The sequence below is a fragment of the Plecotus auritus genome (genome assembly GCF_963455305.1).
Source record: "Plecotus auritus genome assembly, chromosome: 10".
NCBI lineage: Eukaryota > Metazoa > Chordata > Mammalia > Chiroptera > Vespertilionidae > Plecotus > Plecotus auritus.
In genome coordinates this window covers 4,585,603-4,607,895 of record NC_137785.1, presented here as the reverse complement: position 1 = coordinate 4,607,895, position 22,293 = coordinate 4,585,603, and the positions used below count along the sequence as shown (strand labels likewise).

General features: G+C 61.5%; 1 protein-coding gene across 8 annotated transcripts; it reads right to left on the bottom strand.

Annotated features, from left to right (window-relative positions):
- Window positions 1-704: 704 nt before the first annotated feature.
- On the bottom strand, window positions 705-20,350 carry PPP1R12C (protein phosphatase 1 regulatory subunit 12C). Of its 8 annotated transcripts, none has more exons than XR_013959272.1 (22): window positions 19,900-20,350; window positions 16,172-16,302; window positions 15,971-16,089; window positions 9,132-9,291; window positions 7,249-7,393; window positions 7,085-7,159; window positions 6,320-6,393; window positions 6,101-6,231; window positions 5,241-5,314; window positions 4,819-4,977; window positions 4,666-4,733; window positions 3,743-3,826; window positions 3,514-3,604; window positions 2,911-2,994; window positions 2,768-2,828; window positions 2,545-2,630; window positions 2,388-2,428; window positions 2,217-2,300; window positions 1,941-2,045; window positions 1,628-1,678; window positions 1,403-1,453; window positions 705-1,329 (listed from the first exon to the last, which is right to left on the bottom strand). XR_013959272.1 is itself a non-coding variant. In XM_080646035.1 (22 exons), the coding sequence occupies exons 1-22, from the start codon at window positions 20,212-20,214 to the stop codon at window positions 1,243-1,245; spliced, it is 2,286 nt and encodes a 761-aa protein (XP_080502161.1). In that variant the 5' UTR covers window positions 20,215-20,350; the 3' UTR covers window positions 705-1,242. The 8 variants fall into 8 exon arrangements, 5 of the variants coding, with proteins under 5 accessions (XP_080502161.1, XP_080502162.1, XP_080502163.1 ...); XM_080646035.1 differs by having other exon boundaries at window positions 2,217-2,310; XM_080646036.1 differs by having other exon boundaries at window positions 2,217-2,310; window positions 2,545-2,627.
- Window positions 20,351-22,293: the final 1,943 nt, after the last annotated feature.

The following is a 22,293-nucleotide window of genomic DNA, read 5'->3' as shown; positions in this document are numbered from 1 at the left end:
GCCTTTGCACATGCGTTCTCAACACCCAGAAGACTCTTCCCTCAAATACCGACATGGCTCATTCCGACGCCTTCAAGTATGTCTGAGCCAGCTTCTCCGTGAGGCCTACCCTGATCACCCTGTACACACTACATGCACGCAGGCACGCACACACCAGCCCCCCACCCCCGCCCCCTGCTTTTTCTCTGTAGCACCGCCACCTGAAATGCATTCCTTTTGTTGTTGGGTGCCTTATGCCCCTAAGATGTTTCAGATTGCTGCCTTTCTCATTCACTAAGGCATCAGCAACAAGTAGGCCAGGACCTGGCATGTAGAGTATGAGCAGGAATGGATGGATGAATGAATGAATGAATGAATGAATGAATGAATGAATGAATGGGTGGACGAATGCCTGCCCCGCTCGTGGCTCCTACTCAGCTCCAGCTGTTACCATGCAGGACTGTGCGCTCACCGTCACGGCTTCCTACTTCCGAGAAGCCAAATTCCAGAGTTTTCTATGTGAATCACCCACATTTTAAATGCTGGCAACTGCCTGTTTCACAAGCAGTGATGATAAGACCCACCCTCGCCAGCTCCATCTCACCGCTGGTGAGCATGTCAGCCTGCCGGGCCGAGGCACGCACCTCTGCCCTCAGCACCCCACCCTGCCACACACAGCCAGCGGATGCAGCGCCCCACCTCCAGCAGGGGACCCAGCCACTGAGTGGCAACTTCACGACCTTTATTTGTGGTGCCTGTGCTATGTCTCGAAAATACCTTCTCCCCCTGCCCCGGACAGCGCCGGGGAGGGGGCAGCAAAAAATAGAAGACGCCCTCCCTATTGCACACGGACCCTATATACAGGCCCAGCCGGCCCTGGCCGGCGGGATGCTTGGCACATTCTCGGATCCCTGCTCAGGGGCGGGAGGGGTGACTGGTGGCAGCACACGTGAGAGGGGACCTCTGGGTGGCCACTCTGGTCCTGGCTACTGGTCCTGGCACTTCCTGGTCCTCGGTTCCTTCCTGGTCCTGCCTGCAGCCCTGGTCCCCTACTTGGCTCAGCTCCGTCTCCATCCTGGCCTCAGAGGGCCCCCCTGGCTCCTGGGGGCTCTGTCCTCCCCTCCCAGCCTGGAGGTCCCGAGGGGAGGTTATGGCTTCTCAAAGACTCCCCGGCAGCCCTGTCACTCGTGTTCACACAGGGGAAGGGGTGCGTGTGGCAGAAGCAGCTGTATAAATGCGGGTGCAGGGGCAAGTCCTCCGGGGTCACTTGGACAGTTTGCTGATGACGCGGATCAGAGCCGCGTTCTCGTCCTTGAGGCGCTGGTTGTCAGCCCGGAGGTTGGACAAGCCCTGTGGGATGGGATGGGTCAGCTGGAGGCCCCGGCAGGCGAGCCACGGCCCACCGCGCCCCGTGAGTATTCACCTTCAGCTCCTCTTCCAGCTCAGCGGCCTTGCGCTCCAGGGCCCTGCGCTCCTGCAATAAAAGGGGGCGCGGGAGGTGTGTGTTGGGGAGGGCCAGAGGGAGGCTAAGAATGGTGGGGAAAGGTCAAAGGGCCAGGTTAGAGGGTCACTGTGTCCCCTCCACGCAGACCTCCATAGGCTGGAAGCTGGGGACATGGCCTGACCCCACCCCGGCTGCCCCACTCACGAATCTCTCCAGCTCCAGGAGGGCCGGCCTCTCTGCAAAGCGCTCCTGCCTCTGATGGGGACAGAGAAAGCGCAGGGGTCAGAACAACATCCAAACCGCAATGGCCGGGAATGGGGAACCAGCGGGGAGGGAAGGGAGGCGAGGATTCTGTCTGAGTCCTCTGCTCATCGCAAGCCCCGCCCCTATTAGCCAGGTCCCGCCCCCAGAATCCTAGCCCCACCCACTGGTGTAGGGCCCGCCCCCTGAAGGCAGAGTTTTGCTCAGACACCACCCCTCACTGCTCCAGCTCCTGACACAGCCCAGGTGCCCTCACCTGCGTGGCGCGCTCCAGCTCCACCTTGAACTGCGCCAGCCGCAGCGTGGTCTCGGTCAGGGCCTCACGAAGTCTCTCGTTCTCAACGCGCAGCTCTGCGTAGAGCTGGGGGCACGGGGGAGAGGGACACGGCGTCAGGCCCCGAGCAGCGCGTTGGCCGGGCGGGGCTCACTGCGCACAGGTGAGGTCAAGTGAGGCAGAGAATGTGGGGCGCGGGGCAGAGGCCCCGACAGGCAGAGGGCAGGTGTGTAAAGGCAGAGTGTGGGGTTCGCCAACCTTCCTGAAGCCGCCCTCGGGCTCCTCCGATTGGGGCTGAGGTTCTGGGTTGAGGGCCCGCTGCCTCCGGTGGGAAGGGCTGGCCTTGGGAGTGCTGGGGTGGAGGCAAAGCTCGGCGTCAGGGGCGCACGGCCATCGGACAGCCCAGGCCCTGCCCTGCCCACCCCATACCTGGATTCTGGGCTGATGTCCGAGGGCTTCGCCTCCTCCCCCTGTGGGCGGGGCGGGGTTCAGTGGGATGCCCAAAGGGGGTGTGCCCCTGCTCCCCACCCCCACCCCTGCCCAGGCCCGCCCAACATTCCAGCTCGCCCGCCTGGGCCCCCCTCACCTCCGCAGGCCCTCTCCTCTCCTTGCCAGCTCTGCGGTGCTCCCGGGAGGCCTGCGGTCCCTGTCCCTGCCCGTCAGGCACCTCTACTGGGGGAGGGGCAAGAGTTAGGACTCCCTCTCTGTGGTGTCAGGGTCCCTGGGCCCAAGACTCCAGGAAGACGGGCAGACTGCAGCGGGAGGGATGGGGCGGGCTCAGGAGATGACCTCCAGAGACCAGACCTCACCTCTCTGGGCGGGGCCATCGGAATTCTCAGCCCCAGGGACTCGGGGCTGCCAAGAAGGGTCCTGTGGGAGAGGGCAGGGGGTCAGAGGACGAGGGCTGCTTGGACCACCCCAAGCCCCGTCACCTGACCCCGCGGCCTCTCACCACGCTCTGTGGGCATGACTTCTCCAGCTCTGGGGCCTTCCCTGCCACCTTCTCTGCTTCCTTCAGGTCTGTCAGAGTCACACCCTGCAGGCCAGGGGCAGTCAGGGCCACGGTCCAGGCCCCAGCCCCTCAGACCCAGGAGTCCAGGCCCCAGCCCCTCCTCCCTCAGACCCAGGAGTCCAGGCCCCAGCCCCTCCTCCCTCAGACCCAGGAGTCCAGGCCCCCAGCCCCTCCTCCCTCAGACCCAGAAGCCCAGGCCCCCAGCCCTCCTCCCTCAGACCCAGGAGTCCAGGCCCCCAGCCCTCCTCCCTCAGACCCAGGAGTCCAGGCCCCCGGCCCCTCCTCCCTCAGACCCAGGAGTCCAGGCCCCCAGCCTCCTCCTCCCTCAGACCTGGTGTCTAGGCCCCCAGCCCCTCCTCCCTCAGACCCAGAAGCCCAGGCCCCCAGCCCTCCTCCCTCAGACCCAGGAGTCCAGGCCCCCAGCCCTCCTCCCTCAGACCCAGGAGTCCAGGCCCCCAGCCCCTCCTCCCTCAGACCCAGGAGTCCAGCCCCTAGCCCCTCCTCCCTCAGACCTGGTGTCTAGGCCCTGCCCGCCCCCCACACCTGTGTGGACCTCCGAGACTGGCGCATGAGGCGAGAGCGAGCTTTGCGCTGGGATTCTGACTCCTCGTCGCGCACAGGCATCTGGTAGGACCTGGGTGAAGAGCCCCTGACCTCAGGGAGGGTTCCTTGTGGGCCTGCCCCGTGGCTGACGCCCCTGGGGGAGGCAAATTCTTGGAGAGGACCCCTCCCCCACAGAGCCTGGGGAGACCACTGCAGGGGCCTCTTTTACCTCCGGCGGTCCCGCGAGTCCACTGGGGGCGCTGTGGAGGCGGCAGGGACAGCTGGCTTCCCTGGGGCTTCAGGCTGGGGGATCCTGGAGGGGGAGTGGAGTTATGAGGGAGGAGGCTTGGCGCTCTCACACCCTCACACCCGTGTGAATTCACTCGTTCGGCAGACATTACTGGGGCTCGCCGTAGATGGTAGATGGCAGGCGCCCGCCACACAGCAGTGAGCAAGGGCACAAATGACCTCCGCCCAGTGAGCCAAGCTGCGCAGAAAGGATGCGAAATCAGTAACAACCATGAAAACTTAGTCCAGCCCTGACCGGTTTGGCTCAGTGGACAGAGCGTCAGCCTGCGGACTGAAAGGTCCCAGGTTTGATTCCGGTCAAGGGCATGTACCTTGGTTGCGGGCACATCCCCAGTGGGGAGTGTGCAGGAGGCAGCTGATCGATGTTTCTCTCTCATTGATGTTTCTAACTCTCTATCCCTCTCCCTTCCTCTCTGTAAAAAGTCAATAAAATATATTTTTTAAAAAAGAAAACTTAGTCCATCCCAGCACACACCGGGAGGGCAGCCCGTGGGAGAAGACACACAGCAAGGACGGGACACGAGGGCCTGCGTGTCCGGGCTCCACTGAAATGTGACCCGTGGCCGCGGGGCGCCTCCCGGGGAAGGTGACGGGGAACAGACCGAGCGAGGGAGAGCAGAGCAAAGGTCCTGGGGCAGGAGACGGAGGTGTGGGCAAAGGGACAGGTGGGAGCCGGGGGCGAGGCCGCAGGAGGCCGGAGCACTGTGGCCTGACACATTTCTCCGTGAGCTTTCTGGCGCAGCGAAAGGGAAACAGGCAGAGTGGGGGGCAGGGACCAGGCTGCGGAGAGCAGCGCTTGCTCGGGGTCACCTCAGCAGGTCACCTCAGGCCCTGGGTACTCACGGGGCAGAGGGCTCTGGCACCTTCCGGGCGGGAGTGGGGGTAATTCTGGCAAGACGGGGCTCCTTGGCCTGCCGAGACAGGGAAAGAGGGGTATTCTCTCTGACTGGCAGCTTTGCCTAGCAGGGCCTGGCCCCTGCCTCTCGCCCCACTCACCTGAGTGGCGGTCCCTTCCAGTAGCGAGGAGGAAGCTGAGCGCTGCAGCCCAGCCCCAGGGGCACCCTCCGCCCCCTGTCTGTCTGCAGGGCCCAGGGCACCTGAGCTCCCCATCTTCTGGAGGCCAAAGCGCCTGGAGAAGGGGACCTCCTCGGAGGTCTGGGGTCAGAGAAAGGTCTCAGTGATGGAGAAGGGGTCCCTCTTCCCATACATTTCAAATATTACCCCCAGAAGGACCATAGCAAACTACAATTCCCATCAGCCCCTGGAGCAGGTGCAACCAGAAAAAGATCGTCAGCTGTACTAGAGGATTCTGGGAACTGTAGTCTTCACCCTATCTGCCCAGGCAAGAGATGTACAGGATTCATGGGAGCCCCTCCCCTGCCCTCTGCATGCAGGGCCTCCAGGGCCTGCAGACTCACCGAGGGGCCTTTAGGGCTGGCGGGTGGCGGGGAGGACACTCCATTGAGGGTTCTGGTTTCTGCAGGGGGCGACTCTGTTGGGTAAGAAAATGAGATCTTAGTAAGAATATGCCAGCAGCACCGGCCAGTGTAGCTCAATGGTTGAGCATCAACCCATGAACCAATAGGTCACCAGTTTGATTCCTGGTCAGGGCACATGCCCAGGTTGTGGGCTCGATCCCCCACACAGGGTGTGAGCAGGAGGCAGCCAATCAATGTTTCACTCTCACATCAATGTTTCTTTCTTTCTCTCCGGCTCCCTTCCACTCTCTTTAAAATCAACAAAAACATTTAAAAAAGAAAAAAAGAATATGCCAACTGCCTGTGAGAACCAGGCCGACCTTCCCAAACCCAGGAGTCCAGGTCCCCAGCCTCCTCCCTCAGATCCAGGAGTCCAGCCCCCCAGCCCCTCCTCCCTCAGACCCAGGAGTCCAGGCCCCCAGCACCTCCTCCCTCAGATCTAGGAGCCCAGGCCTCCGGCCCCTCCTCCCTCAGACCCAGGAGCCCAGGCCCCCAGCCCCTCCTCCCTCAGACCCAGGAGCCCAAACCCCCAGCCCCTCCTCCCTCAGACCCAGGAGCCCAGGCCCCCAGCCCCTCCTTCCTCAGACCCAGGAGCCCAGGCCCCCAGCCCCTCCTCCCTCAGACCCAGGAGCCCAGGCCCCCAGCCCCTCCTCCCTCAGACCCAGGAGCCCAGGCCCCCAGCCCCTCCTCCCTCAGACTCAGGAGCCTAGACCCTCAGCCCCTCCTCCCTCAGACCCAGGAGTCCAGGCCCCCAGCCCCTCCTCCCTCAGACCCAGGAGTCCACGGCCCCAGCTGCTCACCTGTGGGGCCTTCCTCTCTCTCGTCGTCATCATCCCGGATGGGGGGTCCCCCTGCCCCCCCAGGCCGGCGCTCCTTGGACAAGTCCTGGAGGGAGATCTTCTCTCGGCTGCTCAGACGACACACGGAGCTCCTGGTGAAAGGGAGGGTGTCAGGGTCCAAGCCCTGGGCGCCTCAAGACCTGGGCGCCTCCAGCCCTGCCCCAGGGAGACCCCCGGTACCTTCGGTGTTTGCTGCTAGAGGGCACCTGGGGCTCCGGGACCCGGCTCTGGGAGGCTGCCTTCTGGTTCCGCAGCTGCAGGGAGAAGGGGGCTGCTGGGAGGGGCAGAACATGGGGGTCCCTCCTGGTTCCCACATCCCCAACATGGACGGCCGCCCGCACAGCTGTGGCCACGTCTTCCCAGGTGCTCCACGGGGGAGCTCAGCTTGGGGCGCAGGGAGGGCTGCAGATGGCCAAGCAGCGCGCACCGGAGCACCTGGGTCTCATCGCGCATGCGCCACGTGCACCCACAGGCGACCTGTCCTCCCTGGGCCTCCCGCTTCCCGGCCTCTGGTCTCATCCCCAGAGGGGTGTCCCCACCCTCCAGGGGAGACCTACTCCAACTCCTCCAACCTCCCAGGACCCGGACGCACGCTCCCACAGAATCCACCACAGAGCCGGAGCCGGAGCCAGAGTCCACACCGTTCACTCTTCGCTCCCCGTTTTTCCAGAAACAAGGCCCCGCCTGGTGCTAGTCGGAGGGGCCCTGGGGGTAGCGAGGCCCAGCCCGCACCGGGCAATACCTGTGCACATCCTCAGGCCCCGCCTCCTGCGACGGCCCAACGCAGCCCTCCCTGCACCCTCCCCTGGGGGGGCTTGGTCACCAGTGGGAATGAGCACTGCCCTGGGGAGTCAGGACCGGAGCCCCCTCCCTCAACAGGGGGATGCTGCTAAACCCCACAGTGCAGCTGCGGAGGCCTGACGGGAGGGGCGGGCCGAGACTCACGTCCTCCTGCTTCTGGGCCAGCTCCTCCAACAGGCTCAGCACCTCCTCGTCAGCCAGGTCACAGGGCCGCTGCCCCTGTGGGAGAGGGGAGGAGGGCAGATGAAGGTGTGGGGGCCTCCTCACCCCCCCACCAGTCCCAAAGGGGGGCGGGGCTAGGGCCTCACCGCATGGGTCAGCGAGTCCATGCCCCCACCGTGCTCCGCCAGCAGGCGGCAGGCGTCCTCCACGCCCCAGTGGGCCGCCGCGTGCAGCGGGGTCCAGCCGTCCCCATCCCGGAGCTCTGGGTCATAGCCAGCCTGGAGGAGCAGCCTGGGGGTCAGAGAGGCTGGGGGTCAGAGGGGCTCGGGGTCAGAGGGGCTCGGGGTCAAGGACCAGGACAAAGGCTGTGGTGGCAGCACCGGCTGTGACAGTGCTGACAGCATCCCGGACCAGCTCGTTCAAGGCCCAGTGTCCCGAGCCCCTCCCACAAGTGACCCCTCTGCCAGCAGCCCTGACCTCTCCCCTGCCCGCAGGTGGCCTCTGGTCCCTGCAGCTGGGGGTGGGGCCAGCACTGTCCTGGGACCCCCAGGAGACAGCTGGCGGGCCTGGAGCCGACTCTGGCTGCCACACTGAGGGGCGGGTGCCAGCGGCATCAGGCGTGGGTGCCAGGGATGCTGCTAACCCCACAGCGCAGAGGACGGCCCCGCGGCAGAGGGTGATCTGGTCCAGACGCCACCCGTGGGAGGCTGAGAAACCAAACCCGCCTAATGTTCTTCTCTGGAGACAGTCACCCCCTCAGACCATGCGGTTCAGGGGGAGGCAGGGCTACAAGTCCAGGTGATTCTGCACCCCAGCTCGGGCCAGGCACGGCCGCTTCAGAGGACTGCGTCGGCGAGAAGAGCAGCCCGAGGCTAACGAGATCGCTGCCAAGGAACCTTGTTAACAAAAGCTGCTCCACGGCCCTGCTGACACGGGCACGCCTGCCCCGAGTGCCCTCCGCTCCAGCCCTGCTGGGTGCGTGCTCTCCCCCGGGGTGCCCGCCTCGGTCCTGCCCTGCTGCCCTCTGCCTGCTGCTGTTCTCAGCGCGCCCGGTGTTCCACACAGCGTCCCTTCTCGACAGGGCCTGGCTCAGGGGCGGGCAGTGCCCAGGCAGCCCTGAGCGTCAGACCCAGGACATTGGCTGGAGCGGGGACGGGGCAGCTGGACACCAGCCTGGAGCTGAGGGGTCGTCTTAAACACCTCGCTGGAAAGCCTGCCTGGAGATTCCACACGGAGGGGAACAGAGAGGAAGGGTTCCTCTTAACTCCGTTTTCACACTCAAAATAAAGCTTAACGTCACAACGGGGGTGGGGGTGTTAGAGCCCGAGGGTAAGAACTGGAACCAATGCCAACAGAAGGGGGCGGGCAGCCGCAATGGACAGGACGGAGGTGAGTGGCAGAACGGGAGTAGGCGCCCTAACAAGTTAACCTCTACGTGCCCCAAACAACCGCGCCTCGAATACGTGACAGAGATGGATGGGGCCACAGGAGGACGCGCAAAATCCACAGCATGGTGCTTTATCACGCCTCTTACAATAACTGCCGGAATTAGCAGGAGAAATAAACCACGAAGGACACAGATTTAAATTGCATGACTACGAAGCTGACCTAATAACCTACATACAACACTGTGCCTGACAGCACAATTCTTTTCCACCTTTCTTACACTAGAGAATAAAGCAAAACTTCAACAAATTCAAGGAATCTGGAATCATACAGAACCCCATTCTCTGACCACAGTGCAATTAAATCAGGACATGGGTAATGAAACAAAATTCCATATACTTGGAAATTAAGAACATACTTTTAAATAACCCATGTGTCCAAGAATAAAAATTACGTGCTGGAAAGTGTTTTAAACAGGATGGTGATGAAAGGTCTATACATCAAGACTTGTGGATGCAGCTAAGGCTGTATTTAGAGGCAAATACATAGCCTTAAGTACATAAATTAAGGAAAAACGGCAATGGACAGGCTGGCCCCACAGAAAGAGCAGGGGAAAGGGAGGGTCCCTGCCAGCCGCACTCACCTCATCACTTCGATGTAGCCCTTAGCAGCCGCCACATGCAGAGCGGAGGCCCCCGTGCGGGGGTGCCGGGCCTCAGGCATGGCACCTCCGTTCAGCCAGCACCTTGTGTCGTGAAGCAGCAATTCCTCCTCGGCTCGTTTGGCTGCCTCCACATCCACACCTGGGAGGACAGGAAGGGGTGACAGGTGGGACTCACCCCAAAGTCCAGGAAGCGCAGCTCACCCTGTGCCTTCCCCTCCCTCTCCATCTGTGTGCTCCTCCGGGACTCAGAGGTCCTGGGCCAGCTCACCCCCTTCCCAATCACGTTCTGCGCAGCCCAGCGTGCCACTAAGGGTCTCCGAGTCCCTGTAGGGAGGGGGGGCTGGGAGACTGGAAATCACAAGTGTTTTCTCACTTCAACCCAAGAATCCCCGTGATCGTTCTTTTTAAGGATAGCACCTAAAGTTTACTGAGCAAATACAGCGTTTGATGTATTTAACTCTTCCTATCACTACTGGTACAATCCTTAGCCCACCACCTTCAGGCATTCTGTCACCAGTATCACTTTGGTAACTCGTTAGGACAGACCAAGCAAAAAGCCCCTAAACACAGTGTACATACGGGGGGCCGGGGGCAATTGCTTCTTTCCTCCTTGGCGCTGTTCCCAGCTGTGCTAGCACCTAGCAGGGGTCCTCAAACTTTTTAAACGGGGCCAGTTCACTGTCCCTCAGACCGCTGGAGGGCCGGACTATAGTTTAAAAAAAAAAACTATGAACAAATTCCTATGCGCACTGCGGGCCCAGGACGAGTCGGCTGCTAAGCAGGACAGGCAGCGGCACCCGGCGGGCCGGATAAATGTCCTCGGCGGGCCGCATGTGGCCCGCGGGCCGTAGTTTGAGGACCCCTGATCCTAGAGCAATCTGGTCTCCTAGCTAGGCAATGTCATTGCATCGAATCAGCTTCATGGAAAGCTGTGCTGCATTTACGGGGGCAAAAGGCAAGGTGTGACTTCATCCCGTACGCCCGAAGGTGGCAGGCTCAATTCCTGGTCAGGGCACATATCCAGGTTGCGGGTTTGATCCCCGGTCGGGCCACATGGAGGAGAAACCCGATTGATGTTTCTCTCTCGCACTGATGTTTCTCTCTCTCTCTCCCCCTTCCTCTCTCTCAAATCAATAAAAAGATAATGGAGCGTAAATGAAAAACACGTGCTGAATTCTGAAGTAACTAAAAAAATGTGTAGAAACTCATAGTTTTCTTTATATTGGTTACATGTTGAAATGATATTTTCAGCATATTGGATTAAAAAATAGCCGAAACTGGTTTGGCTCAGTGGATAGAGCGTCGGCCTGTGGACTGAAGGGTCCCGGGTTCGATTCCGGTCAAGGGCATGTACCTTGGTTGCGGGCACATCCCCAGTGGGAGGTGTGCAGGAAGCAGCTGATCGATGTTTCTCTCTCATCGATGTTTCTAGCTCTCTATCCCTCTCTTCCTTCCTCTCTCTGTAAAATATCAATATAATATATATATATATATATATATATATATATATATATATATATATATATATATAAAACCGCCCAACTGGCGTGGCTCAGTGGTGGAGTGTCGACCTATGAACCAGGAGGTCATGGTTCGATTCCCACTCAGGGCACATGCCCGGGTTGCAGGCTTGGTCCCCATTGGGGGGCGTGCAGGAGGCAGGCAATCCATAATTCTCTCTCATCACTGATGTTTCTGTCTCTCTCTTTCCCTGTCTCTTCCTCTCTGAAATCAATAAAAAAATATATTTTTTAAAAATATTACTAAACTTGCCCTAGCTGGTTTGGCTCAGTGGATGGAGTGTCGGCCTGCAGACTGAAGGGTCCCAGGTTCGATTCCAGTCAAGGGCACATGCCCGGGTTGCAGGCTCAATCCCCAGTGTGGGGTGTGCAGGAGGCAGCTGGTCAATGATTCTCTGTCATCATTGATGTTTCTATCTCTCTCTTCATATCTCCCTTCCTCTCTGAAATCAATAAAAATATATTTTTTTAAAAAAATATTACTAAACTTAATTTCACCTGTTTCACTTTACTTTTATGTTTTTAAATATGGTTGTGTTGATTTTTAGAGAGAGAAGAAGGGAGAGGGAGACAGAAACATCAATGAGAGAGAAACACTGACGGGCTGCCTCCTGCATGCCTGCTGTCGGGGGCCCGGCCCACAGCCCAGGCAGCGTGCCCGAACTGGAACGGAACCCGTGACCTTTCGGTGCGCCGAACGAAGCCCGAGCCACGCCAGCCAGCGCTCTCCTGACTGTTTGAAAATGCACCTCCTGGGAGATGTGCAATTACTCCGTGGCTCACACTGGTTTTCCAATGGACAGCACGGGAAAGGACCCCCACGTATCACCGCTCGGCTTAGAATTAAAACGACAGATGCCAGAAGCCCGTGTGCCCCTCGCTGACTCACCCCACACCCCGCGCCCCGAGGGAACCGCCACCACGGGTTAGCTGCCGGGACTGTGTGTTCCGTTGTGTACGTGCTACACACACTGCAAACCTGGGCCCAGTCCACACACGTCCCAGACACCCGAGCCCCACCACCCCTGGCTGAGGGCTCCCCGTTTGGCGCCACCTGGTGGCACCTGGGCCTAACGCCAACCGGACACCTTGGGCCGCCCAGCCGGCCAAGGACAGGGGCTGCTATTCCAGGAATGTCTGCTCGGTCAGGGCCATCTCCGGGCGGTCTGGGTGGAGAGGCCGGAGTGTGCTGGTGTCTGGGGACCCGCCCTCTCCCTCACCCTCTGCCACTTCCTTAAAGGGAATCACCTCTGCCCAATCCCAGGACGGCTGGGTGTGCCAGGCTGCGGGAGGCAGGGCCGCTGCCTCTATTCGGCAAGCGCAGGGGGGACTGCGTTCCTTCACATGTTCGTGCTCATCCTTCTCAGGTTTGCTTTTCCTGGAGACCTGCCTGTGTCTGGTGACAGCCGACAGCCGGGGGAAACAGGCCACCGGACTTTTTAAGTGGGTTTTTTTTGTGGTGGTAAAATAAAGATGAACGTCAAATTTACTGATGGTGCTATTTTAAAAGGCCCAGTCGAGTGGCATTAGCACAGCCACCACGCTGTGCAAGCCATCAGGCTGTCCAGCTCCTGAATCCCACCCCCAGTGAGCAGTGGCTCCCCGTGCCTCCCTTCCCCAGCCCCTGCGCCCACCAATCTACTTCCTGTCACTGTGCATTTGCCTGTTTGTAAATAAAGTTTTACTGGAACACAGCCAGGCTCACACGCTTACTCCTGTGCCTGGCCCCGTTCCCCACTGTGGCAGCAGGCAGGCAGGCAGAGAGCAGGCTGCACAGAGTCCAAACTGTACGCCATCCCCACCAACCAGCCCCTGAACTCCCCTCATCTTTTCTCTAAAAGGTGAGTGTTTTTTAAAAAAATATATATATATATTTTTATTGATTTCAGAAGGAAGGGAGAGGAAGAGAGAGGGAGAGAAACATTAATGATAAGAGAGAATCATGGATCGGCTGCCTCCTGCACACCCCACACTGGGGAGCGAGCCCACAACCCGGGCCTGTGCCCTGACCAGGAATCAAACCGTGACTTCCTGGGTCAACACTCAACCACTGAGCCATGCCGGCCGGGCTAAACATGGTTTTTTAAAAATTGATTTGAGAGAGAGAGAGAGAAACATCAATGTGAGAGCGGAACATCAACCGGCTGCCTCCTGCATGCTCCCCACTGGGGATGGAGCCCACAACCCGGGCATGTGCCCCGACCGGGTATCGAACCCGCGACCTCTCGGTGCGAAGGATGACACTGAACCGACCGAGCCACGTGGGCCGGGACCAGAAGCCTCTTCAGCTGACAACACGGACACCCTGTCCCCGATAAACAAGAGCTCGCCCCTGCGGTCGCCACCATCCTGCTGTCTGTCTGTGAGTCTGACTTCCGGCGCGTCACGCACATGGACTCACACCCTCTGTCCCTAAGGGTCGCCCGCGTGGTCGTGTGTCAGGATTTCGTTCCTTGTCAGGCTGCACGATAGCTCGTGTGCCCAGGCCCCGTCCTGCCCACGCGCCTGTGGATGGACACGCCGTGGCCACCTGCCAGCGGCTGTGAGTAACGCTGCTGGAACATGGGCGCGCAAACCGCTCTGCGCTGAGCCAGGCTGCACGGTGGCCGGCGCCGGCCCTGGCCCTGGCCCTGGCCCTGGCCCTCGCCGTCGCCGTCGGCCTGGTTCACCGCCTGCCGACCACTTCTAATCACAACAGCCCAGAGGCCTGCACGCTGGGCGGGACCTGTGCTCCGGACCGGGGGGCGGACAGACCGCAGTGACCAGCAGCCTGGAGAGAGGCAGAGGCAGTGAGGTGGGGCAGCAGGGAGGACAGACGTGCTCAGGACAGACGCAGCGGCCAGCCAGCGTGGCTCGGTACGGGGCTTATAAACCTACGGACCAGGAGGCCACGGTTCGATCCCAGGTCGGGGCACATGTCCGGGCTGCGGGCTCGGTCCCCGGTGTGTGCCATGCGGGAGGCAGCCGATGGATGATCCTCTCGTTATTACCAATATTTCTATCCCTCTCCCTCTCCCTTCCTCTCTGAAATCAATAAAAAATTTTCTTAAAAAAGATTCAATGACCACGCTGCTGACACACCTTCCTGCCTGGAGCGTCCAGCCCTGACCACCTCGGTCGTTGGGCCTGGCCCTGCTGTGCGAGGCTGCCAGGTGACACTGGGGGCGCAGCACGCTTGGGGGTTCCCCACCACCCTCCCTGCCGCTGGGGTGCAGCCTGGGACCCGGGTGCTGCTTAGGCAGCAGCGTCCCACCCCCAGCAGTCAGCCGAGGGTCCCTCCAGCAGCACCGCTGACGTCTGTCCTCCAAGCCATCCTCCCAGGCTTCTCCTGCCGCACAGCGGGGAGCCTGGGCCCTTGGCGAAGCTGATGCGCGCTACAGGCGATGCCTCCAGGGAAACCCCGCATGTCCCCGAGTTTGAGGACCACTGATGGCCACTCTCGCCCCAGGGCCGGGGCTCCAGGTGGAGACCCAGCAAAGCAGCCTCCCGCATCACTGCAGACCACTTCCTCACAGGGCAGAGGGGCCTCCAGGGCACAGCCACCTGGCTGGCTCCCGGGTCAAGTTCAAGTTAACTTCCCAGTAACGGGACGGACAGACAGGACCTGTCTCCCAGAGCGCCGAGGGCCCCGCCCCGCATATGGCAGCGGCCTGACGCTGCCCGCTGCTCGGGGAGCAGCGATGTTCATCCCACGGTTCCCGGAGACGGTCCTCACTCTGCGAGACACTGGCGCCTGTGTCTGGTGGAGGCCCCGGTGCCAGCAACATACTCTCAAAACGGTTCGGGGAAAAGGAAGGAAGCCAGGGAAGGAGGGCGGGAAGGGAAAAGGCGGATTTCTGGATGAGGCAGGGAGGAGGGAACCCACAGAGATGCACCCCAAAGTTACAAAACTGACGAACCTCTGCTTTCATCTGAACCGAGCCCGGCCCGGCCGCCGTGGCTCAGGGGTTGAGCATCACCCTATGAACCAGGAGGTCACGGTTCGATGCCCGGTCAGGGCACAGGATCCCCAGCAGGGGGCGTGCAGGAGGCAGCCGATCCGTGATTCTCTCTCATCATTGATGTTTCTATCTCTCTCCCTCTCCCTTCCTCTCTGAAGTCAATAAAAACATATTAACCAGAAAATAATTCAAGGCTTTTTCAGAAAGTCATCTGAACCGATGCGGCGATGGGCGCCCAGCACGTTGGGGCTGTGACCCTAAAGGCTGCTCCGACCGGGGAGCCTCAGCGAAGGTCACGACTGCTCGGAGCTGGAAGTTTCTAATGAGAAGCCGCAGGCGAGGAGGGAGCCCCCAGCTCCGCCTCTGCCGCCCTCACTCCCCACCTGAACCCCAGCAGGGCGGCCAGGCCCATGTGCCCCGTGGGGGGTGTCTGGGTGTCTCTCTCTCTCTCTCTCTCTCTCTCTCTCTCTCTCTCTCTCTCTCTCTCTCTCTCGCAGGCACTCACCCTGCCGATGCCAGGCCCTGACCGCCCCACCCAGGCCCGCGGCGGGGCACCTGGCATCAGGTACCTCTCCACGCCCAGAGCCCTGCCTCCGCCCCAGTCAGCGCTGCCCATCTCCTGCCTCCCACCAGGCAAGGATGCCGACCCGAGACGCTGGGCGCCGCAGCCACACTCGGCCCAGGGCTCCTGCGGGCCCCACGGGCGTCACAAGCCCCCCGAGACCCGAGCTGCTCCTGCCCCCCAGCCCACCTGCCCCGCCTCCTCCGCCTGTCCCGGCAGCCCTCACGTCCACGCGTCCTGGGCGGCTATTTTTAGGTGTCTCGGGGAGTGCCCACAAGCCCTGCTGAGAACCTGCTAGAAGCAATGCACACTCTTCTTAGAAAAACAAACAGGCCAGGCACGTGGGGGTCCTGGACCCCACGCTAAGGACCCCTGGGGTTCGGTGAGCATGGGGAACCCGTCCGCAGGGCACCTGCATTCTACTCCCTTCAGTAAACACTCCCGAGAACACCTCCGTCGGGGGTCCCCCATCCCTCCTCGGGGACCCCTGGATGAGCCACCCCGCCCTCACCATGCTCTCCGCTAATCGGAGGGTAAGTGCCGTTCCGGCCCATGTCAGCCTGAGCGCCGCTTCTGCGCCCAGGGGTGGCACAAGCACTTACACGTCCACTCACGCAAGGTGCCGAGCAACCGTGGGAGGAGGTGCTGACACCCCATCTCACAGGTAAGGAAACTGAGGCACAGAGGGAGTCAGAGTCCTAGGCAATGGAGGGCCGGCCTCTGAGCCCCGACTGCCTGACTCCCAAGCTCTGCACCCCGGGGCCACGGGTGGGGGAGCCCACCCCCAGGGCCCACCTCGGTGAGCGATCTCCGCCTTCAGGAGTCCTTCCATGGCGTCTGACTCGGCCAGGTCCAGCGGCAGGTCCCCGTCGCTGTTGACGGCGGCGATGTTGGCCCCGTGGCTCAGGAGGTACCTGGGGGCGGGAGGCGGTCAGGGCTGAGGGTCCGAGCCCCGCGCCCCCCCCGCCAGGCCCTGCCACCCGCCCCACGCCTCACCTGGCGATGTCCAGGTAGCCACAGGAGGCGGCCACGTGCAGGGGCGTCCAGCCCTCGTTGTCCGCCTGGTTCACCGTGGCGCCCTGCTCCACCAGGAAGCGCACCACCTCCAGGTTCTCGTCGATACAGGCCTGGGGACGGGGAGACAGGCTGTCAGCCCTCGGCTCATCCAGACCCCATGTCCGGCCAGGCAGGACTCCCGACAGGGGCCTTGGGACAGCGCCAGGCGCAAGTGGCCGTGAAGGTCAAGGAGGAGGCCCCAGTGGCCCTGGGACAGGCCCTGAAGGGCACCATCCAGACCTTGGAGGCCCTGCGGCCGCCCAGCTGTTTGCGATACCCCGGCTCCCCGGTGGGTAGGTGAGCCGGCATCCGGAGACCATGAGGGCTCCCAGCTCCCTGCGGTCAGAACGGGATGGAGAAGGTGCTCCTAACCCCCAGCCAGAACCCTGGCTGGGGCCTGTCGTCCGCCGGGACCTACCCCCATCCCCACCATCCCGTCACCACTGACAGGACGGGGCTGCAGGGAGGGACGGAGGGGAGCGGCGCCGTGCCCCCAGGCCCAGCAGGTGCTCTCCAGGGGCTGCCCTGAGGGGAGACCATTGGCCCCGGGAGCAGCAGCTCAGGAGCCCTGAGGACCAGTCACTGTGCCAGGCGCTGACCCGTTTTTCTGTGTGTGTGTTTTCTTCAATATATTTGTATTGATCTCAGAGAGGGAGGGAGAGGGAGAGAGAGACAGAAGCATCCATGATGAGAGAGAATCATGGATCGGCTGCCTCCTGCACGCCTCACACTGGGGATCGAGCCCGCAACCCGGGCCTGTGCCCTTGACCGGGAATGCAACTGTGACCTCCTGGTTCCTAGGTGGACGCTCAACCACGGAGCCCCGCCGGCCGGACAGGACCCTGTTTTGTGAAGGAAAAAATCAAAGCTCCGGAGGCCAAAGCCCACGCGCACGCAGACGCTGGGTGGGCCTAAGGGAGCCGTGGACCGGACTCCGGGGCCTCGGGGTGGGTGAAGCCCCCAGGCCCCTCACCTCTCCCAGGCTGCCCATCGGGAGAGGGGGGAGGGAGCTGCAAGGCCAAGAGCATGAAGTCATGGAAACTCAGGCTGTGCGAGGGGGGCCACACGTGCCCTGGGAACGGGATGAACTCTGGGCTCCGTTTATTTCCACCCGGTTGTCATGGCGATGGCGGAGGGGGGCAAGGAGGGAGATGGGCCTTTCCCTTTCAAGGGCCTGGCCGGGCACAGGCATCCCGTGTGAAAGATGCCTGAGGCCTGGGCACCAGGGACCCAAGAATTCAGGCCCCGGCCCCGCCCCCCTCAGGCCCGGGGGAACGGGTCCCCACACCTCCCCGTTCAGACCACAGAATCCTGGCTCCCAGTCCCTCCGACCCATCCAGACCCCCAGCCAGGATTCACAAGGCGATTTCGGGGCGGAGGAGAGTAGGTACCAGGCCCGTCTCGGGCAAACCAGCACCACCTGGTCACCCCAGACCCGGGCCTGACGCACACCCAGCTCTCCCCTGGCCGTGACATCTGACCTGCTCCTCCCTGAGCCTGGGGCGCCCTAACCCGCAGGCGTCCGCAGAGCCCTGGCAGAGTCTATCCAGTGGGGGCCCGAAGCGGGAAAGACCACCTGGAGGACAACCTGCGGGGCGAGGCCAGAGCGGCCTTTGCAGGGGCCAGGCCGCGGGGGCTGCTGGGCATCAGGGCTGGGCCTGAAGAGCCGGGCCAGGAGCCGCTCAGGGAAGGTCCAGGGGACACTGAAGCCTGACAACCCTCTCCCCGCTGGCCCTACGTGGCCTCCGGGAAGCGGACCCTCCTCTGGCGGGAGAAAATGTCCCAGGTGGCACTAGGGCCTCTGCAGGGGACAAGCCTAAGGGGTGGGGGGGGGAGAAATGGGGGAGCAGCACTTAGACCAGGGACAGCGATGCCCCGCTGGCCACCTAGGCTGCTTCCCACAGGGAGTTTGCACACACACACAGCCTCCCTTCTGCGCCGGCCCTGCCAGGGAGGGCCCCACAACGGGCCCCATTTTACAGAGGAGACAACTGAGGCACAGAGAGAAGAGACGTGGACTTGAGGTCTCGGCTGTGAGGGGCTGAGGTTGGGACTCAGAGCTACCGTGTCCCTGAACGGCTCCCCTTCCCGAGAAGCGGACCTGTGCCCGCACTGTCCCCCTCGCCTGCCAACCTTTCCCTCCTCTCGGCTCCATCCGTAGCCAAACCCCAGGGGCTCTGGCAGGGAGGAAGGGGCTGGGACTGGATCGATCATTGGGAGACGAGGAGGGAGAAGGCCTCGGGGACGGGGGAGGGGATGGAGGCTCTCCAGTGGCCAGTCTTGTCCCTGGTGGTCCCACTGTGCGTGGGCGGGGGGAGGGGGAGATAGATAAAATCACCCAGAACCAGGGAGAACCCTGGGGCATAAGTGGCAACCAGGGCGTCTCAGAAAAGCACCCGGGCCCGGATGGTGTGGCTCAGTGGTTGAGCGTCGACCTATGAACCAGGAGGTCACAGTTTGATTCCCCGTCAGGGCACGTGCCCGGGTTGGGGGCTGGATCCCCAGTGTGGGACGTGCAGGAGGCAGCCGATCAACCAACGATTCTCTCTCATCATGGATGTTCCCATCTCTCCTTCCTCTCTGAAATCAATAAAAATATATGTTTTTTTAAAAGGAAAGCACACGGGCCCAGGTATTGCAGGGAGTGGACTAACGGGGTTCTAGGACCTCCCCCCACCCCGGAAGGCGACAGGACAGAAGGCCAGGAGATGGCACAGCCTGTGGGAGGGAGAAGCTGGCCAAACCCACAGAAGGAGCGGGTGTCTGGGCAGAGAAAGCAAGATCACCAGAGGAGCGAGGGGTGGCCCAGAGCCAGGAAGGGGTGGGGGTGCTGAGAGGGTGCCCAGAAAAAAAGGTGCCGGTGCAGACCCAGCCTGGGCGAAGGGAGCGAGGGGAAGGGGAAGATGCGGAGGTGCCTGCAGGAGGAACATCCCCGGGAGAAGGCGTCTGGCGGGAGCAGGAGGCGGCACCGGGCCAGAAGGAGAATTAGGAGGGCGTGGGAGTGGAGGGCGCGGGGTGACCCAGACCGGGGAGGCACCCCCTTGGAGGGTGCAGAGCCTGCGCGGCGGTGTGAGCCTTTGGGAAGGCGCATCCTCAGACAGCAACAGATGGGCCAGCCCCAGGGGGAGTCGGAGGGGGGAGCGGGGGACCTGAAAGGCATGGAGGGGCCTGGGCCCAGGCACAGAGGCGGCCCGGGGCAGGGACGGAGGAGGAGGAAGCACAGGCCCGGGAGAGAGGACGCTCCTTGGTGAAAGCGGTGCCTGCCTGGAAGGGGGCAACAGCGGGCCCGGGGGGTACCAGTGTTGCCGGAAGAGGTGGCACCGACTCAGGAAAGCGTGGCTGCATTAGACGGCAGAGTAAGGTGGCACCGGTGGGGGTGGCACAGCACAGATGACGCTGGTAAAGGGCGCTCAGGGTCAGGCGAGGACAGCGCCGTGACAAGACGGGGGCCGTCAGCCATGGTGGGGGTCCAGGGAGAGGGCAGTGCAGGGGGGCAAAGACCACGGCCGGTCCAAGCGGCTCAGGGCTGGACCCGAGAGCTCGAGGTGGGCGAGCTGGGGAAGGGGGCTCGGACAGGGGATCAGCCCAGGACGGAAGGACCGGGGCCGGCATCGCCGGTGCAGACCCGCACGGGGAGGGAAGCGGCGGGGCGAGGGCGGGGCGCTGACCTGGTGCAGGGCGCTGATGCCGTCGGCGTTGGTGGAGTCGAGCACGGCGCGGGCGGGCGGCGGGGCGGCGGGGTCGGGCTCGGTGCCGGGGCCGGGGTCGGCCGCGCGCAGCATCAGGCGAGCCTCGTCCAGGTCGCCGCCCGCGCAGGCCGCCAGGAACTCGGCAGCGCGCTCGAAGCGCACGGTGCGGACGCGCCGCTCCCCGGGGCCCGGCTCGGCGCCGGCCCGCGCCCCCCACTGCCGCAGCTGCTCCCGCCGCCGCTCGCGGGCCGCCGCCGCCGCCGCCCCCGGGCACGCCCCGTCCTCGCCCGACATCGCGTCGCCCGCCCGCTCCGTGAGCGAGCGAGCGAGCGCCCAGCCTCAGCCGCCGCCGCCGCCGCCGCCGCCCGCCCCGGGGCCGCCGGGAACTGCCGCTGGTCTCGCACCGCCCGCCGGAGGCGCTGCCGGCCCCGCCCGGCGCGTGACGTCACCACGCCGGTCCGGGGGTCGCTGGGAAATGCAGTCCACGGGTCACAGAGAACCGCGGGGGGCGCTGGGAAGTGGAATCTCTAGCAAGAGGAGGTAGCTAATGGCAACATTCCAACCTCTATCTGCCCCCAGGCATACTGGAAATCCGCTAGTATCTGGGGTCAAGTGTAAATCTAATTGAGGGGATGCATCGAGCGACACTGGGAAATGGAGTTTGTAGGTCGGAGGTGTGCCCCCCCCCCCCCACGGCATGCTGGGAAATGTAGTTGACGACCTCAGGGATGGGACCTGGTAGGAAAAGGGACTCTACAGCCCGGAAGTCCTAAAAGATAGATAATTTTTCCTTATCAGCTTTCCTCATCCCATCGAATTGATGTATTATGGGGCTGTCTGCTCCCTTCAACCAGAAATAAGCCAGAGGAGGACAGCGAATTTGTCTTCAGCGTGCACTCCTTGTTCCCAGAGCCCAGAACCAAGCCTAATAGTAATTGAAAATAGTTTTTGAATGAATGAATAAGGGGATTCCCTAGGTCGTGAAAAACTTCAGGGCACCATGGGAAATTGAGTCCGCAACCCCTAAATCATTAAAGGCAATGCATATTCAAGCCTCCATGGCTGGCCGCCCACGGCATGCTGGGAAATTCATTTTTTGGTTCGAAGTTCACAGCAATCGGCCAACAGCCTAGAGGCCTGCTGGGAAATGTAGTCCGCATGGCCACGCCCCTAAAGGCTCAGTTGGTTCTAAGCCAATTCCCAAACCACCTCAAGAAATCAGGCTCATTGGCAAAAGAAGTCCAAAGTCCCTGATGATAACTCCTGGATCATATAGGGAAAAGAACCCAAGAGGAGGGATCCACCATGAGCACCCACAGAACCTATTGGCTCTTGCTTCCCTTGGTCTCACCCTGGGTTGTGAAGCACGCTGGGAAATGTAGTCCAGTCCCTTCACACCCCTGCAAGCCATGCTGGGATTTGTAGTTCAGGGCAAGTGGTCTCATACATAGTACTATGAAGCACGAAATAATCCTCACCTTAAGTTAAGTATCCTGCACCTAAATCCAAACTGAGAGAGATGCAGTCACTCTGAGATCAGAATAAAGACACATAGAAAGGGGCTGAAACCTGGACAGAAGCAACAGACTCTACCCACTCTGAAGTTTTTGGGCCTGTGCAAAGAAATAAACTACAAACCCCATGAGGCTTTGGGAGGACCAGCCATAGATACAAAGGGCATACCAAGTCTCGATGTCTCTTGGGATATGTAGTCATCAACCTCCTTAGGCAGTAAATCATCCGTAGGTTGCTAGATGTGTCTCCATGCCTATGCACATGGTGACACATTACAAGCGTGTGCATTTGCAATTGTGTCTGTGGCTGGGTGGGTGCTGTTTAGGGTGCTTCTGCTTATGGTGCCTATAAGCTTTGGTGTGAAATCCATCTGCATTTTTTTTAAAATATATATTTTATTGATTTTTTACAGAGAGGAAGGGAGAGGGATAGAGAGTCAGAAACATCGATGAGAGAGAAACATCCATCAGCTGCCTCCTGCACACCTCCCACTGGGGATGTGCCCGCAACCAAGGTACATGCCCTTGACCAGAATCGAACCCGGCACCTTTCAGTCCGCAGGCCAACGCTCTATCCACTGAGCCAAACCGGCCAAGGCTCCATCTGCATTTTTGTGTGACGGTGACCATTTGTGTGTGGGAGACCCAATCTGAGGTGTCTGCTCAATCCACAGAAGGATCTGCAGGGCGCCCTCCTACCATAAGCTCTCTCGGCAAATTTTAATGGACTTTAACTTCCATTTTTAAAATTCTATGCCATCCCCATGGTTCAGGATTCCAGCTGTGGCTTAGGCAGTCCTGAGTTTGAACCTGGTCTCGGCCCCCTCCCCAGCTCTGGGGCCTGGCCCAGTCTCTCCAT

What these genes read in the sequence shown, in the direction of transcription:
- PPP1R12C (XM_080646035.1), bottom strand. Translation starts at nt 20,214, where the DNA reads ATGTCGGGCGAGGACGGGGCGTGCCCGGGGGCGGCGGCGGCGGCGGCC. An exon ending in AGTCATGCCCACAGAGCGTG is followed by an intron (nt 2,829 to 2,910) that starts GTGAGAGGCCGC and finishes CCTCTCCCACAG; the next exon opens with GACCCTTCTTGGCAGCCCCG. An exon ending in AGCTGGAAGAGGAGCTGAAG is followed by an intron (nt 1,330 to 1,402) that starts GTGAATACTCAC and finishes CCCATCCCACAG; the next exon opens with GGCTTGTCCAACCTCCGGGC.